At 37.7% G+C, this 16,639-nt stretch overlaps 1 protein-coding gene across 3 annotated transcripts in view; it reads right to left on the bottom strand.

Annotated features, from left to right (window-relative positions):
• Positions 1–16,639, bottom strand: part of PLGRKT (plasminogen receptor, C-terminal lysine transmembrane protein) — a 53,908-nt gene that overhangs the window by 16,996 nt on the left and 20,273 nt on the right. Inside the window, exon 2 of one of the 3 annotated variants that reach the window (XM_008568642.1) lies at positions 16,554–16,621. The exons of the other annotated variants lie outside the window; for them this stretch is intronic. Coding sequence (XP_008566864.1) covers positions 16,554–16,616 — 63 coding nt within the window. The 5' untranslated portion in view covers positions 16,617–16,621. The remainder of the gene's footprint in view (positions 1–16,553; positions 16,622–16,639) is intronic. 3 annotated transcript variants of the gene reach the window in all.

The following is a 16,639-nucleotide window of genomic DNA, read 5'->3' as shown; positions in this document are numbered from 1 at the left end:
CCTTAATCTGTCTGTACCTTGGTTTCCTCATCTGTAAAATATGGATAATAATAGTAGCTACCTTATGGATTGTTTTGAGGACTTTATTATTAATGAGAATAGCATGTAGAAGTAGTACAACACTGTGGTTAAATTTAGAAACATCTATTGAAATTTAAAATGCACCTACTCTTTGATCTAGTAACTCCACTTTGTAAAAGAGTCAGCACGCAATAATACTAATTGTATTTTCTCTTCTTCTTCTTATCATCATCATCATCATTCCTATGCAGTTATATGTTCTGATGTGGAAAAAATCTGTAAGGTGTTGTTAAATAGAAAAAGCAAGGTGTGGAAGAGGGTATAGTGTTGTTAAATAGAAAAAGTGTGTGTATACACACATACATACATATATATTTATATTTATGTTCCAAGGTGTGGAAGAGGGTATAGTAAAGCAAGGTGTGGAAGAGGGTATAGTGTTGTTAAATAGAAAAAGCAAGGTGTGGAAGAGGGTATAGTATGTTACCAGTTATCATTTGTGTGTATACACACATACATACATATATATTTATATTTATGTTCAAATATGCCTAACTATGTATAGATTATCTTTGAAAAACTGTTCAAGAAACTAGTAATAGTAGTTTCATCTGAGGAGATGAACCAGGTGGCTGGAAACAGGGGCAGAAGAAAGTTTGCAATCTATACCCTCTTGTTCTTTCAGAATTTTGATTCATGCACACATATTAACTATTCAAAAAATTTTATGTTTTTTGGGCCGGCCCCATGGCTCACTCGGGGGAGTGCGGCGCTGGGAGCGCCAAGGCCGTGGGTTCGGACTATATAGGGATGGCCAGTGTGCTCACTGGCTGAGCGCAGTGCAGGTGACACCAAGCCAAGGGTTGTGATCTCCCTACCGGTCACAAAAAAAAAAAGTATGTTTTTTTATAAAGAAATAAAGACTGCCTGTTCAGTAAATGGTGCTGGGAAAATTGGACATCCATGTGCAGAAAAGTGAAACTGGAATTGTACCTCTCACCATATACCAAAATCAACTCAAAATGGATTAAAGTCTTAAATATAAGACCTGAAACCATTAAATTACTAAAGGAAAACATAGGGGAAACATTTCAAGAAGTAGGACTGGGCAAAGACTTCATGAATGAGACCCCAAAAGCATAAGCAACAAAAGAAAAAATAAATGGGATTATATCAAACTAAAAAGCTTCTGCACAGCAAGGGAAACAATCAACAGGGCAGAAAGACAACCTACAGAATGGGAGAAAATATTTGCAAACTATATATCTGACAAAAGACTAATATCCAGCATATACAAAGAACTCAAACAACTATACAGTAAAAAAACAAATAATCCAATTAAAAAATGAGCAAAGGAGATGAATAGACATTTTTCAAAGGAAGAGATACAAGTGGTCAACAGGTACACGAAAAAATGCTCAGCATCACTAGTCATCAGAGAAATGCAAATCAAAACCACAATGAGAAATCATCTCATCCCAGTTAGACCAGCCATTATTAAAAAGACCAAGAACAAATGCTGGCGAGGATGCAGGACTCTTCTACACTGTTGGTGGGACTGTAAATTAGCACAGACATTATGGAAAACAGTATGGAGTTTTCTCAGACAACTACAGATGGAGCTACCATATGATCCAGCAATCCCACTTCTGGGTATATACATCCAAAGGAATGGAAATCAACATGTCAAAGGGATACCTGCACTCCCATGTTCATTGCAGCTCTATTTACAATCGCCAAAATATGGAACCAACCTAAATGTCCATTGACAGATGACTAGATAAAGAAAATGTGGTATATATACACAGTGAAAAACTACTCAGCCATAAAAAAGAATGAAATTCTGCCATTTGCAGCAACATGAATGAGTGTGGAGAAAATTATGTTAAGTGAAATAAGCCAGACAAAGAATGAGAAAAACTGCATATTCTCACTCATAACTGGCTGCTAAGAAGGGAGGGAAGGAGAGAGGAAGAAAGGAATGTAGGAAAGAAGGAAAAGAGCACAACAATACATTGAACTTTTTGAAAGAGAGAACAAACCTAAGGATACTAGAGATGGAGGGGTGGGGGGAGGAAGGACAGAGTTTGGGAAGTGATTGGGTAAAGGGCATAAAGAACTATCATGACTTGTAAGAATGAATATGCTAATAATAAATAATAAAAATTAAAAAAGAAAGAATGGAAGAAAGAAAACAAAGCCCTTAAGCCTTTGTTTCAGAATGGAAATGTACCTAAGCTGCCTGGGATCTTGTATGTCTATTTTCCTGCCCAACAAGAGGGGAATGAATAAGGAGATAATGAAATATTCATTCAATGAAATTTCCTACAACCTTTACAATTACTATCTACATTGTGAAGGCCATTCACAATACTGGAAAATGTTGAGACACAGTATCAAGTACAAAAGTGTAATATAAAATTTTGTAGTGAGTATGATAACAAACTGAAAACATATAGCACAAGAAAAAAAGGCTAGAAGAAATGTTAAACATGGTTGTGTTAGGTTGTGTTAGATAATCTTTTTGTCTATCTATGCATATGTATTATATAATTTTGTTTATGAGTTCTTTCATTACTTTCATTTAAAAAATATTTTTAAAAAGGAAAAATGTAAGTAGGGATTACTGGGTAGTGAGATTACAGACTATTCATTTTTTTCTGCCTTGTACTCAATTACATAACAAATAAACTAATAACATTTTTTTATAAAGAATAAATCCATAATAGTGCTGGAAAACCAGACAGAGTGGCATCAGCAAGAGAGAAGCTCTGAGGAATTTCTGAAAGAGAGAAAGCAGATGGGATCAAAATGATGGTAAAACCAGAGTAGAAGAACCTGCGACCTAAAATAGACTTCAGGGAAGATCACACTGCTTTTAAGAATACTGGAGAAGCTCCAACTTGGGAAGTAATTAAATAACTAACTGTGTAATGACAAATGGTACTCCTCCCCTCCAACACACACAGAGGTTGAGGTCTTTGTCCCCAGCCAAATTTCCTCTAAATGGGAAATCTCGTGGGGGAAGCTCCTATTCTGAGGGATGAGGCCAGAGAGAAAAGAGCTGATATTGAGGCAATTCTGGACTTCAGTAAGAGGCAAGGAAGAAGAAAAAAGAGAATGGCCTGAAATATGACACCATGCTCCACCCCAGAGTAAAGCTTTGTTCTTTGTAATTGTGGGGTTCTTAAGCCTGCTTCTTGCTCACCCAGCCTAAGAGAAGCTCTTGTTCTGGCACACCTTGTCCACTCCAAAAAGCCCACAACTGCAGAGAAAATCCACGCTAGCTACTTCCATTAATCAACCTACTTCATCATACATAAGGAGAGACAACCAAGGGCCACCAGACATTTGATGGAAACCAAGAGCATAACAGAGGAGGATCAAAGCACATAAAGAAAATGCCTGGAATGGGAGATAGAAGAGATAATTCAGGACAGAAGAAAACAATGTAGTCCATGCAATTAGAATCTTCTTTCCCTATTTCCAGATGTGTCTCTGAAGAGGAACTGCTGGCATGGTTTCTCCAGCTGACTTGCAGTTTTAGGTCCTGCTAGGTTGACCACAGAGGGGGTGATGGCACTGAATACAATATGAATGAATCTCACAATTCTAAAGTTGAACAAAAGAAGCCCGACGCAAAGTTGTACTAACCATAGGATTCCAGTGACAGAAAGATCAAAATTAGACACAAAAAAGCCTGTGCTGCTGGAAGTCAGGATAGTGACTATCCTTCATTGGGGGTGGGGGGGCTTAAGAAATATGTTTAGTATGTGCAAATTAATTGAGCTGTACACTTTAACACTGACAAAAGGCATAGAATACTGAATCAAGGAGATGTAACAGTTATGAACCTTTTGTACATCGGACAATATAACTTTAGAATATATATAAAGCAAAACTGCTACAAAACAAGGAAATTTTTACAAATTATAAACAATAATGGTAGGACTTAACCACCCCCTTCAGAGGTTTACAAATCTAACAGGGAAAATGTAGGGGTAATTAAAGATTGAGGTAATTAAATTAATAAGCTTAACAATGTAGACATGTGAATAGTCAATAAACATTAAAAAACTTTATGAATATTCAGGGCAGGGAACATTGTATTATGCCACAATAAAATATCACAATAAATTCCTCAAAGTAGAAATCACATAGGCTATTTATATATTATACTGATTCTCTTGTTCAAAAAGTAAGAATTTCTAGATGATGACAGCAGAATATATATATATATATATTTTTTTTTTTTAACCACATGCAGTAAAAGTAGAAATAAAGACAGGTTAATGATTGTCTATGTTTAAAGTTCAAGAAAATAAACTGAAAAAAACTATTAGACTCAACAAGATAATTTAGCAGAATGGCTGGATATAAGATCAACACACAAAATTTAAAGATTTTCTGTATGCCAGAAACCACTAAAAATTATTCACAATATTACAAATATTATATAATACCCAAGAAAATCCTGATCAGAATACTAATCAGGAATTATTTTAGTGAACTTGACAAGCTCATTGCAAAATTTACTTGGAGGGAAAATATGCAAGAAGAGACAAGACATACCAATACTTAGCCACTCTGGAGACAGTGTACTTCTTTAGACTGAATCATCTATGTAAGAGAAATCAAACTGCATAGATGTAACATGAAGAAAGACTGGCCATGTGTAAGCACAACATGAGAAAGATCTAAGGTCATGATGGATTAAATTGAAACACAAGTTAGATATTCAGAGCTACCTCTTAACTATCCACACAAAAACCACGGTGAGAAGATGTACCACAAGAACCCAGCATAAACCCTAGCACACAAAAGGTGCTGAATTAATGTGAATTTTTTCCCCATCTCCCAAAGTCTCTAGCACTAAAATTCATAAATGAATTGTGATATATGATTTAATTTTCCTCTGATATTTGGCATTGTTCACACCTTTACTTAACAAGAACAACTACAACAGTCAAGTTAAGGAAAGATGAATAAAGCCTGTTAATTCTTCACCCACGGCTCCCAGGACCTTTTCCTATTACTGAGCTCGTAGACCTGCATGTGGATGGTTTGTGACCCAGTCTGGACAACGGGCTCGAGGGGTCTGTGAGCCCCAGCTCTACACCAGTGATAATGAAAGCCTGTGAAAGGTTTTGAGAAAAAATATGATACAGTGTGATTAACTATTATTTCTACAGCAGTACATGGTTATGTCTCAATGTTTTTAAAATCCATTAAAATTTAAAAAGCAGTCAAAAATGTACTATATGATCCCATATGTAAAAAGCATTAAAATAGGCAAAAATAATTTTTGAGGATAGAGGTCTGAATGTGGTTCCCTTTAGCAGTGGAAGAGGTAGGAGGAAGCTTCCTGGGGGGCTGGAAATGTTCTAAATACTGATTTGGGTGGTAATTATACAGGTATAAACACCTATAGAAATTCATCAAGCTGTACACTTAAGATTTGCACACTTCACTCTGTCTGTGTTATACTTTAACATAAGAAGAAAAGAAGAAGAGGAAGCTGTAGAAGAGCAAGGGAGCGCAATGAAGAGGCTATAGCACTCGTCCGGGCAAGAGATGGGGGTTTGGAGCAGAGTGATAGCTGTGGAAGTAGTTGGAAGTGGTGGGGTTCTGGATATACTTGGAATTTAGAGCTGAAAATGATTTCCTGAAGGACTGAATAGAGGGTGTGAGAGACAGGGAAGAGTTAAGAGATGACTCCCAGGTTTACAGCCTGAGCACAGCATGATGGTGCCATTTACAGAGAAGGAGAAGACGCAGGATGAGCAGATCTGATGGGATGAGAATGAGGGATTGAGTTTTGGGCATGTCAGTTTGACATGTTTACAGACATCCAGGTGGATGTGACAAGTAGGCAGTTTGATATATCTGTCTGTAGTTAATGGCCAAAGTGGGGGTTAGGATTATTAATTGGAAGGCATCAGTTATATAGGTGGTATTTGAAATTATGAAACTGGACAAGATTCCCTAGGAAGCAGGTATAGATGGTGAAGAGAAGATAATGCGGTCTGAGCCAGGACCACTCCAGGAATGTGTAGGGAGAACAGGAGGAAAAAGGAGACAGGGACGGCACAGTCAGGGAGGTAAGAGAACTAAAAAAGAGGGCTTTCCAGAAACAACTGAGGAATGTTTTTCAAGGAGGGAGTGATCAGTGATAAACTGTGTCACATGTTGCTGAGAAATTGGGTGAGATGAGCACTGAGATACTGTGCTTAGCGCTGATAAGTAAACATCTAAAATTGTGCCTGTCACAGAAAAAGCATGCAGTAAATATCATAGGATATATGGAGAATATGCATAAAAATCTATATAAAGTCATTGTTCTTGGCAAGAGATTATATTTTTGTGTTGAATAAAATAAAAGTTCTTCACAAACTAGCTCACCCTGTCACTCTTTACCAAGCCTTTGAGGTTTTGACTGAAAATGAGCAAAAATAGAGTATCTTCTCCCCATTCAGAACAGCCCCAGGGAAAGAGGATAGCACTCAGTCACCCGGGTCCTAAAGACCATGGAGAAATGAAGTGTTCTCTTGGCCTATTCTGTAATTTAAAGACTGTCCAAACTTGTGATACAATGTGTCTCTTCAAGGAAACAGGACTGCCACTTATTCAACCTCTCTGTGTTTCAGTTTTCTCATCTACAAATTGGGAATAATAGTGCCAATTGTCACAACAATCCCAAGTGTTAATATATGCAAAAAGCTTACAACAGTGCCTGATATATAGTAAGTGATAAGAAAGTATCAGATTATTATATCATCATGGTATTGCCAATGTCCTTCAGTAAAAAACACCAAGAACATACCTATAGTTGAAAAGGTTGGGTTTATTAACTTGTTGCATTGAAGGTCACACACAGCATGGGAAACTGTGGGGCATCTCAGTAAGAGGGTATTAGACAGAATTTATAGGTCGTAGCTAGCGTTAGGTGATTTGGGAGAGGGTTCAAAGATGATCTGTATTAGGAGCTGTAAGGAAGTAGCAGTGATTCTGTAACTGCAAATCTTAAGACTTATCTAGAAGCAGGAGGAACAAAGCAGACAAAAATGATAAATAGTAAAGATGCAGCTTCACTCCTTAGTCAGCATGGAGAGATGCTTCATCATTTTTGTGCTTTGAACAACATTCATGTTGTTGTCTGACATGACTACAGAATGGTGTTGTTTTTTGTCTTGCTCCATCATGGTCACAGCATGCACTTGTCTGACAGTCATCATCTATGAAATTGCTTATATTTTATAGGAGAACATTATGACCTAGCTGATAGCAACAGGCCAGCTTCCAGCTGTCAGGAGTACGTTATTCTTTTTCACTATGTATAAAAATGTCACATGCCTTGAGGGGGTGATTAGAAGTCTTCAGAAAGACTTTCACCATTTCCTCTACCACCACCTGAGTAATGAATCATCAGACATAACCTGGGCAGGTGGGCAGAGAGGATAAATTGATCTGGGAAAACCCTAATTGCTTAGTCCTAGACATGCCCATCATCTCTGCTTTGCAGGTTCATTCTCTGGAAGCTCTCAGAAAGGGCTGGGAATTTCAGAGTGACCCAAAATGAGACCAGAAAGAAAACAGGAAGAGATAGGAGTTTGCTTCTGGCTCCTGGAGGGAAGTGATCCTGGCTCACACTCTAGGACAGGATGGTTTTCTCCCTAGTGGCAGAAGGCGATCACAAAGACAAAGTGGAGAAACCACCCAGTTTCATAGTAGGTGAAACCAACCTTCACTGAAGGACAGAGCCCATGAAAACTCCCAGCCAGTAGGTGCGTCAGGAAAATGGAACTGCCAAGAGAAATATGGAGGAGTGAGCAAGGGTGAGGTTTCCAGGGGCCTGATATGTAAAATACCCAGAAAGGTGAGTGTGCCATGGCCAGAAGCCCTAGGAAGCTGTCTTTGGGGCCAGATATTCATTGAGGAAACCCACTGGAGTCAGAGAAATCAATGCAGTCATCTAGAAGGTTCTGAAACCCAGGTGCCAACCCTTGTCTGCCTCCCGTTGGGAGGGTGTTTTTGTTGAAGATCACAGCAATTGCTAACCCTGTACGTAATTCAGTCCTTGTTTATATTCTGTTTGCCTTTCTTCACGTAAATTTATCTCTGCAAAACCATGGGACTGCAGGGGAAGACCTGGACATGTTGACATCTTTATCAGAAATGATCAAGGTATCCTGACGCTAGACCAATTTTGAAATCTGAAAGATCACAGGAGGGGCCAGACAGAGTGGCCTCAGGCAGAAAGAGACAAAGAGGCCAGTGATGGGGCCTGGAGACACTTCCTGCTTAGGCTCTGTCCCCACAAGTTCCAAAGACAGAAGGCAAATGCTATTACATCATCCTCACCTTTCCTCTACAAACAATTATCCCTGGCATTCCATAATTCACCAAATCAAGTTGCAGTTTGCAGCTTTGAAGCCAGAATAATGCAGATCTTGAACTCAGGCTCCTTTGTGTACTAGCCACCTGATCTCAACCATGGTACTCCTTTTTTTTTTTTTTTTTTTTCCTTTTGACCGGTAAGGGGATCGTAACTCCTGGCTCGGTGCTGTCTGCACCATGCTCAGCCAGTGAGCGCAACCCATGGTACTCCTTTAAGATGCTGCTTCCTCCACCTGTAAAATGCACCCAGTAATACCTACCTCGCAAGGCTGTTGTGAAGCTTTATGTGTGTTAAAAATGAAAGGCCAGGGGCCGGCCGGTGGCGCACTGGAGAGTGCGCCGCTTGGGAGCGCGGCGGCACTCCCGCCGAGGGTTCGAATTCCATATGGAGACCGATTCCCGCTCACTGGCTGAGCACGGTGCGGGCGCAACACCGAGGGTTGCGATCCCGTTGCCAGTCCCCGGTACGGGCGCGACACCGAGGGTTGCGATCCCATTACCGGTCAGTAAAAAAGACAAAAAGGAAAAAAAAAAAATGAAAGGCCAGGTGGAACCAACAAAGAGGGATGGTGCCGAGTCAAATCTACATTTGTGCTGATTTCCACATCTTAAGTCAAGTGGGGATGTTCGAGGGGAGAATTTTTAAAATGTCTTCAAAATAGAAAATGACTAAATCATTTTTTAAAAAAGTTATTTTTACTAACATAATGCTCAAACTGTCAAAATTTTAACAAAGGGGACATTTGACTTTTTGTTGTTGTTGTTGCACTATTAGATCTCTCCACCCTAAATATCAAAGCAGCAGGATTTTCTAAGAACAACAATTAAAGGATACATAGCACATCCCAATAGCCAGAAAAAAACTTTGCTGAATTGATGTTGTCCACTAAAGACCTTAAAGTTTTGACTCAAATGGTTAAATTTATGTGTGTACTTAAAGCATCCTTAACTTTATCTAATGTCATTGGATCTGAGGCAACTTTGGATGGTGCAATGTGGTTTTGATTTGTGCTAAATCAAAATAAGATTACTTATCTTTGAATCAATTGCAATTTATGGCTTTTGTTTTCTCAGGGTGGAATAGAAAACCACCAAGATGTCCAAAAACATTTCCTAGGGAATAAAAGCTAAGATAAGAGAAGGAAGTCATAAACTGCTGCAATACTAATTTTATCTAGATTATTATAATATTTCTTCTGAGAATAGCACACTTTGGTTTCAAATCAGAAAATTCTACAAAACTAGTTTGTCAAAAGAGCTATGCTCTTGGGTACAAAGATGAAGCCACATTGGCCATTTCTTTGGTCAGAAGCAGCAATAAACTGGTGTAGATCCAGCTCTGCTTTCTCCACATTCGCCCTGTGATAGTGGCACACAGTTTGAAGATGTGAAAGGCAGGGTTTGTGGCCTTGAAGCAAGACTAAGCTGGCCCTTCAGCATGGCTGAACCAAGAAACAAAGCAGGCAGCTCCACGGGTGTCTGGCTAGGCTAAGGTCTGGAATCCTCCCAGCGCCAATTGTCTAGCTCTTAATCCTGTTCGTGACGCCCATTGTAAAGCTACTCGACCACGACTATGCCAGTTGTGGTGCTCTTTTATCTGCCGGTAATTCTGCACCAACTGGGCTGATTGTCGAGCTATGGCTGGGTCTGGAGCCCACAGACCCCTCAAGCCCACTCACAGACTGGGTCACGAACCCTTCACATGCCAGGCTGGGTCCCTAGACCCCTCACACACCAGGCTGGGTCACCAGACCCCTCACGCAGGTCTATGAGCTAGGTAACCAGCCAAAAGGTCCTTGGAAGCCGTAGGTTTGGAAAGCATGGCTACGCAGGGTGGATGCCCAAGGCCAACGCCCACCTGCCTGCCTGCTTCACTGAAACTCCTCTCTCTCTCTCTCTCTCTGATTAAGAACACAAGAACAGCAACAAAACTAAAAAGATACATTGGCGTGCATGCGCACTGACTCCACACACACACACACACACACACACACACACACACACGCACAATTTGCTTACAAAGATTGTTGAACTACACCCAACAGGACCCAAGGTGAGGGCCCTGACCAAACTATTCTATTTTCCCAACAACGGGTGTCCTGATATGTTCAATCCTATTCGCGTATTCATGCTTTGTCTAGTTCAGCTGTCCTCAAACTTTTAGCAAGCCAAGACACCCTGAAGAAGGTGATTGATTACATTCACTGTAGAATTTGAGGGAAGGCGTTGGTTGAAAGAGCCTCACAGGTAATTTGGTTGCACCTCCCCTCCCCCACTGCTACCATGCAGAAAAGAAAGGGGCATGTTTCTCTCAGTTAGGCAATCCTAGGCTGATTTCCTTAACTGCAAGGATGCACAGAGGTGAGGAGTTGGCCTGGCCTGGGCAGCACTGAGCTCACCTCTTACAGCTTTGACATTTGTACTATGAGATCTAGAGGGGGAAATTGGGTGAGCAGCAAATCTCTTAGAACAGCAATGCTGGGGAGATAGTGTTTAATCAAAATGAGGTTTAAGCATGCTGAACACTTTGGGACAAATTTCTAGATTTTTCTATGCCTTTGCATTTTTCCATTTAAATTTTAGACATTGTAATAACAGTTATATCATCTGATCTCCTCAGGGCTGCTCCAGGGACAGTATAAAGTGATACTCATCAAGTTGCTCTAGATGCTCACAATGAAGATCCTATCACAATTCTGATTAATTGCTTAATGTTAATATACTCATATAAATGAATTGCCATTGACAATCAGTCCCAGAAAAGTATATTTCTTATTTCCACAGCTTATTCTAAACTTTTTCTTAATATCTTACTCATACTTCTTATTCATTATATCATTACTGTGCAATTATTATAGTTATTCATAAGCCAAATTGTTTAAAGTTAGCTCACATTCTTATATTAGCTAATGCCTCAACTTTTGTATATGTTTTATGAATAAATCTTTGAAGCAGAAAGAGATAAGCATTCAAAAGCTAAAGTCAAACTCCCTGGTTTGAATCTGGACTCCACAATATACTAGTTGTGTGATTTTAGCAAGATACTTTACCTCTTCAGATATCAGTTACCTGTAAAATGGGAATAATAATTGGATCTCCTTATTGGATTATCAAGAAATGAAATAAGAGAATACATAAAATGCTCAAACTAGTGATTGACATTTAATAAACACTCAGTAAAAAATAGCTATTATTAATAGTACTGTTGACATGTCCCTTTATTAAAACAGTTTCTGGATGTTGAAAACTATTTGCAACATTATAATAAGAAAACTTCACCCTGTCATTTTCATTTTCTCCCTCATTGATTGGAGTATGGGTGAACATCCTCTTTTATTTCCCTCCTACCATCTACACAATAACAGGAAACAGCTAGTCTGAACAATGGATACCTCATATGGAGTATACTAACATTTATAAAGCAAATGTATTTCACAGGGCCTAGTTTCCAAAGCTCTGTAGTTTCAGGTATAACCTAACCTTTTAAAATTACACATAGAAATGTTAAGCTTGCAAATGTCAGGAAACTTTCTCCAGGCTAAAGTCTCTGTTGTAGATAAGAATTGTGACATAGCAAAATTGCTGGCTCTATGGACAGATGCCCTTGGTGCAATTAAACCTAATGACTGTTGCCATGACAATTATCTTACTGTTCTTTTTGTAACCACCTATGTTCCTTTTCTGTAATTTTCTGGCCTGGAGAATAAATCCTGAGAGAAGACCCCAGTTCATTGTTAATTTTCCAAGGACGAATGCCTCTCTCTTAAAGGTTCATGGAAATTAACCCCTTCGGGGCTTCTCACTGCTCAGAAGACATGGGCTTTGAGTAATCCTTTTTACATCTCCGTCACCCTGGGGGAGAGGTGACAACCTCATAATAATATGAAATAAATTAAAAAGTCTTCTGTATATTTTTATACCTCCTGTTGATCTATAGCAAGGTTACTGTGAAAGTTGTGGGGTTTTTAAAAAGTAGCACTAGCAGTTAAATAATGTTGCTGTAAAATCTCAATAAGGCAAATGTAGATAATTCTAACATTACTTTCTCACCACCATACCTCTTAAAGCAATTTCTTCTATAACTGAATAAGATCTCCCAACATTAATCTGACTTCTTACTTAGGAACAGATGATATGTGCTTTCTCAAAGGGAATTGTAGAGCAACAGAATCAACATTTTTATTTATTTTTTAAAAATCTATTATTTTCTTTACTAGTCAGTAGAGAATCCAGAGATTTGGTCACTAGTTTGTAATTTATGCTCAGGTTTATTTTATTTTTTTCAGGTTTATATTTCTTTAACAAGTTGATAATAAGGACCAGTGCACTCAAGGAATCAAATAATTTCCTTCTAACAATATTTAACCATTTGCTGATTTAAAGTAAAACTAGGTTTTCTCTGAGTAGGTTCCAAAGAGAACAGATTTCCATTTTAAAGTTTTCTAAGATTGAGGGCTGGCGGGTTAGCTCAGTTGGTTAGAACGTGATGTTGAAAAGGGTTTGATCCCTGTTACCAGGCAACCACCAAAAAAAATTTTTTTTTCTAAGATTGATAATAACAAAAAGGCTAATTAAACACAAGTCTGTGCCTTCATGGAAATGACCATTAAAAACTGAGTTGTGATAACTATACAAAGATGTTTCATAATTTGGGAAGAAAAGCATCTTACATTTTACTGAGATGCATTCTCCTTTGACTGGCGAATCTATAGAAATGAACATCTCCCTAGCCCAGCATGCTATTTAGTGTTGCTCTTTTTATTATTAATACCAGGTATCATATACTTCCCTTTCCTAACTATGAACACATTAATTATAAGTTACCTTTGTGAAGTGAAATTTTCAAAGGTCTAATAATTTAAACTTTTTGATGTAATGACTGAGATTTCTTTTTAATTCCCAGAAAATAAAAACAGGAAGCCTACAAGACCTGCTGATCAATTGAGGGTGGGAGGAGAAGGTTGGGGAGGCAAGATACATTTGCCAGTTTCTCAACATAGCCATTAAGAAAAGTACAAGATGAATGGTCCAGATGTAGGAAAATAAAGAATGAGGGGGAAATCATTGGTGGTAATATAACTGAGTGAAACTTCCCAATATGGGGACTCTTTCATGAGTTTTTTTTAAAGGAACTTTCCATTTAGGAAAAAGATCAAATATTGAACAGTATAAACAAAATTCACCATCAGTTCCCTGTAGCACTGATTTAAGTATTGTTTTTCATCAACTCTCTTTTTGCCTGACATAAAACCTAGAGTTGAGCTATTTCCAAACAGCAATCTGGGGTGTAGCTGGCTGGAATAGGTACCTCTTCGAACACAATGACTGTACAGAGGGTGGGGCAGGGGGGCAGAGGCTTCTCTGTTCTGCAAGGCTTTGCAGCAAGGCTACCAAGCTATCTTGAAAGATTCAGATATTTTTATTTTATAAATGATTTTGTTAGCAAGCATTGTAACAATAAAACACGATACTGAAAGCACTACACTTAATTTTTCCTAGCTGTGAAAAAACATTGCTGAAAAAAATGAAAGATTATCTTCAAATGGGTGCAATATACAATATTTTCATGAGAAGTATTCAAGAACTAATGGTAAAGTCCATGTACAAACACATTCAGCTAATAGACTTCTCTTAAGGGTTGGGTAAAGTTACTCATATAAGCTATAGAAACATGAAACTTAAAAAGGAACCTTCTCTGACTATGTGATCATTACTCTGCGGCATGACAGTTTATTTATAATTATTGGCAAGAGAGCAACCCAGTTAATTACTTAGTCCAGAAGTCACTGAAAGGCAGTAGCTCTGACCATCTCTCTACATAGATAACTTTGCAGAATCATAGAGCAAGGTTCATTAGGAAATAAGAGCAACATTCATTGGCAAAAAGGACAGTATGAACTCACAGAGTAGAAAATAATATAACACCAGGTGACAGAAACATTAAACTTACAATCACCTTTAAACAGTACACATTCCTTTGTATAATGATCGCTGTTCACTTTGGGCATTGCATTTTCTTTTGTACGTCGATCTCTGTGACAGCATTATAATTTGGAAGCCTGTCTTGTGGAATAGGCAGTAGGAACCAAATGGGGATGGGATTTCTTACTCCTAATTTGCATGGTTTTCATTTAAACACTGACCAAAAAAAGGTGGATTTTTCATTTGGTCAGATACTATTGAGAAATGCATTGGGATGCTTTCTTTAACATAACAATTTTAATCATACTTTACAATTCTAAAATAATCTATCTGGTGGATTATGGATGCTAAGGACACAAAAAAGTATTTAAATAAAAAACATTTTTACATATGAAAGGCTATTTTTAGTATTGCATTTAAAGGCTCTTTCTATTCAGAGGGTATTTTGAAATATTAAATACTTTTTTAGGGACAAAAATCTATCAGAAAAATAGTTTTGCCCTCTGGGTATTCTGTGCTGTGGAAGACTGTGTAGAAATAAGTATTATTTTGTTACATTTTATCATTATGGTCTAAATGTAACAAATGAAAGACAGCAAGATTGAAACAATTTATTTCATCAAAATTAGACTATTTTATAGTGGATTAAGGGATCACAAAATGATTCTCACGTTAAAATTGTAAATTTCAAAGTGACTCATACTTCATAGTAAGAATAAAGAAAAATAAGAATATTCTATTAAGCAGAACTTTTAAAAATCAGTTTTAATCAAAAGTTTAAAATTAAATTTCCATCTTATTTTCTCTTATGAGTAAACTTCTACCCTGGAATTAAATGTCTTAGTGCTGAGAGTGAATGTGAGGCCTACAAAACAATATCGTGGGCTAACTATTAGTGGCAACAAGTGAACTAACCCGTCAGTAAATGAGCTCGTGTGCTTTCTTCCAGGTAAGACAAATGAAGCAGCTGTGCTTACTGTCTCCTCACCTGGCACATGGTTTTTCTCAGGTGAAGACCTCACTTTACTCAGGTCTCCCCTCAAATAACCTCCTCCTCAAAGACAGCTCTCTCCTGACCCCCCACATCCAGTTTTAGTTTTCTTCATAGTGCTTATTCTACCCAACATTAGAGATTTCTTTGCATATTCTATCTTCCCTATTAAAATGTAGGCTCTATATGGGCAGTGACTCTGTTCATTGCTGTATCCCTATAACCTTAAATAGGTGTTCAATAAATATTTGTGGGGCCGGCCCAGTGGCGCACTGGAGAGTGCGCCGCTTGGGAGCGCGGCGGCGCTCCCGCCGAGGGTTCGGATCCCATGTGGAGACTGGTTCCCGCTCACTGGCTGAGCGTGGTGCAGGCGCAACACTGAGGGTTGCGATCCAAGGGTTGCGATCCCGTTACTGGTCAGTAAAAAAGACAAAAAGGAAAAAATAATAATAAATAAATAAATAAATAAATAAATAAATAAATAAATAAATAAATAAATAAATAAATAAATAAATAAATAAATAAATAAATAAATAAATAAATAAATAAATAAATAAATAAATAAATAAATAAATAAATAAATAAATAAATAAATAAATAAATAAATAAATAAATAAATAAATAAATAAATAAATAAATAAATAAATAAATAAATAAATAAATAAATAAATAAATAAATAAATAAATAAATAAATAAATAAATAAATAAATAAATAAATAAATAAATAAATAAATAAATAAATAAATAAATAAATAAATAAATAAATAAATAAATAAATAAATAAATAAATAAATAAATAAATAAATTAATAAATAAATAAATAAATAAATAAATAAATATTTGTGGAATGAATGAATATATGAATAGATAAATGAAGAAATAAAGTAATGGTCAGGCAGTTAGGGGCTTGGGAGTATCTCCCTAAACAAGTCCACTGTGGCTCCAGTAGGAGGAGGAAGTGCAGTCACTGCAGGCAGTTGTCCCAGATGCTGCCCTGAGGTTGCTGAATTCATGGGGCGCAAAGACACAGCATCAGCTGGCCCTGGTGTCAGCTGTACTCAGCACACTCTCTCAGGTTTGTGAGCTCCTTCCCCATCTCTATCCCTATATCTGAGGCAGACCTGAGGATCCCTGGTCACTTCCTTCTCCATCTTACTTCCGTTTACTTAAAAAAAAATAGAACTGGGAGACATAGAACTTGAAAGAAGACATAGTTGATACCTGTAGAACTTCGTAGCTTGGTGCCCAAATCTGAATGGGTGCGCAGACCACAGCCTGGACCATATCATCTAAGGACATGTAACAGG

The sequence above is a fragment of the Galeopterus variegatus genome, unplaced genomic scaffold (genome assembly GCF_000696425.1).
Source record: "Galeopterus variegatus unplaced genomic scaffold, G_variegatus-3.0.2 Scaffold427, whole genome shotgun sequence".
Lineage (NCBI taxonomy): Eukaryota > Metazoa > Chordata > Mammalia > Dermoptera > Cynocephalidae > Galeopterus > Galeopterus variegatus.
This window is presented reverse-complemented; position numbering and strand designations above follow the sequence as displayed.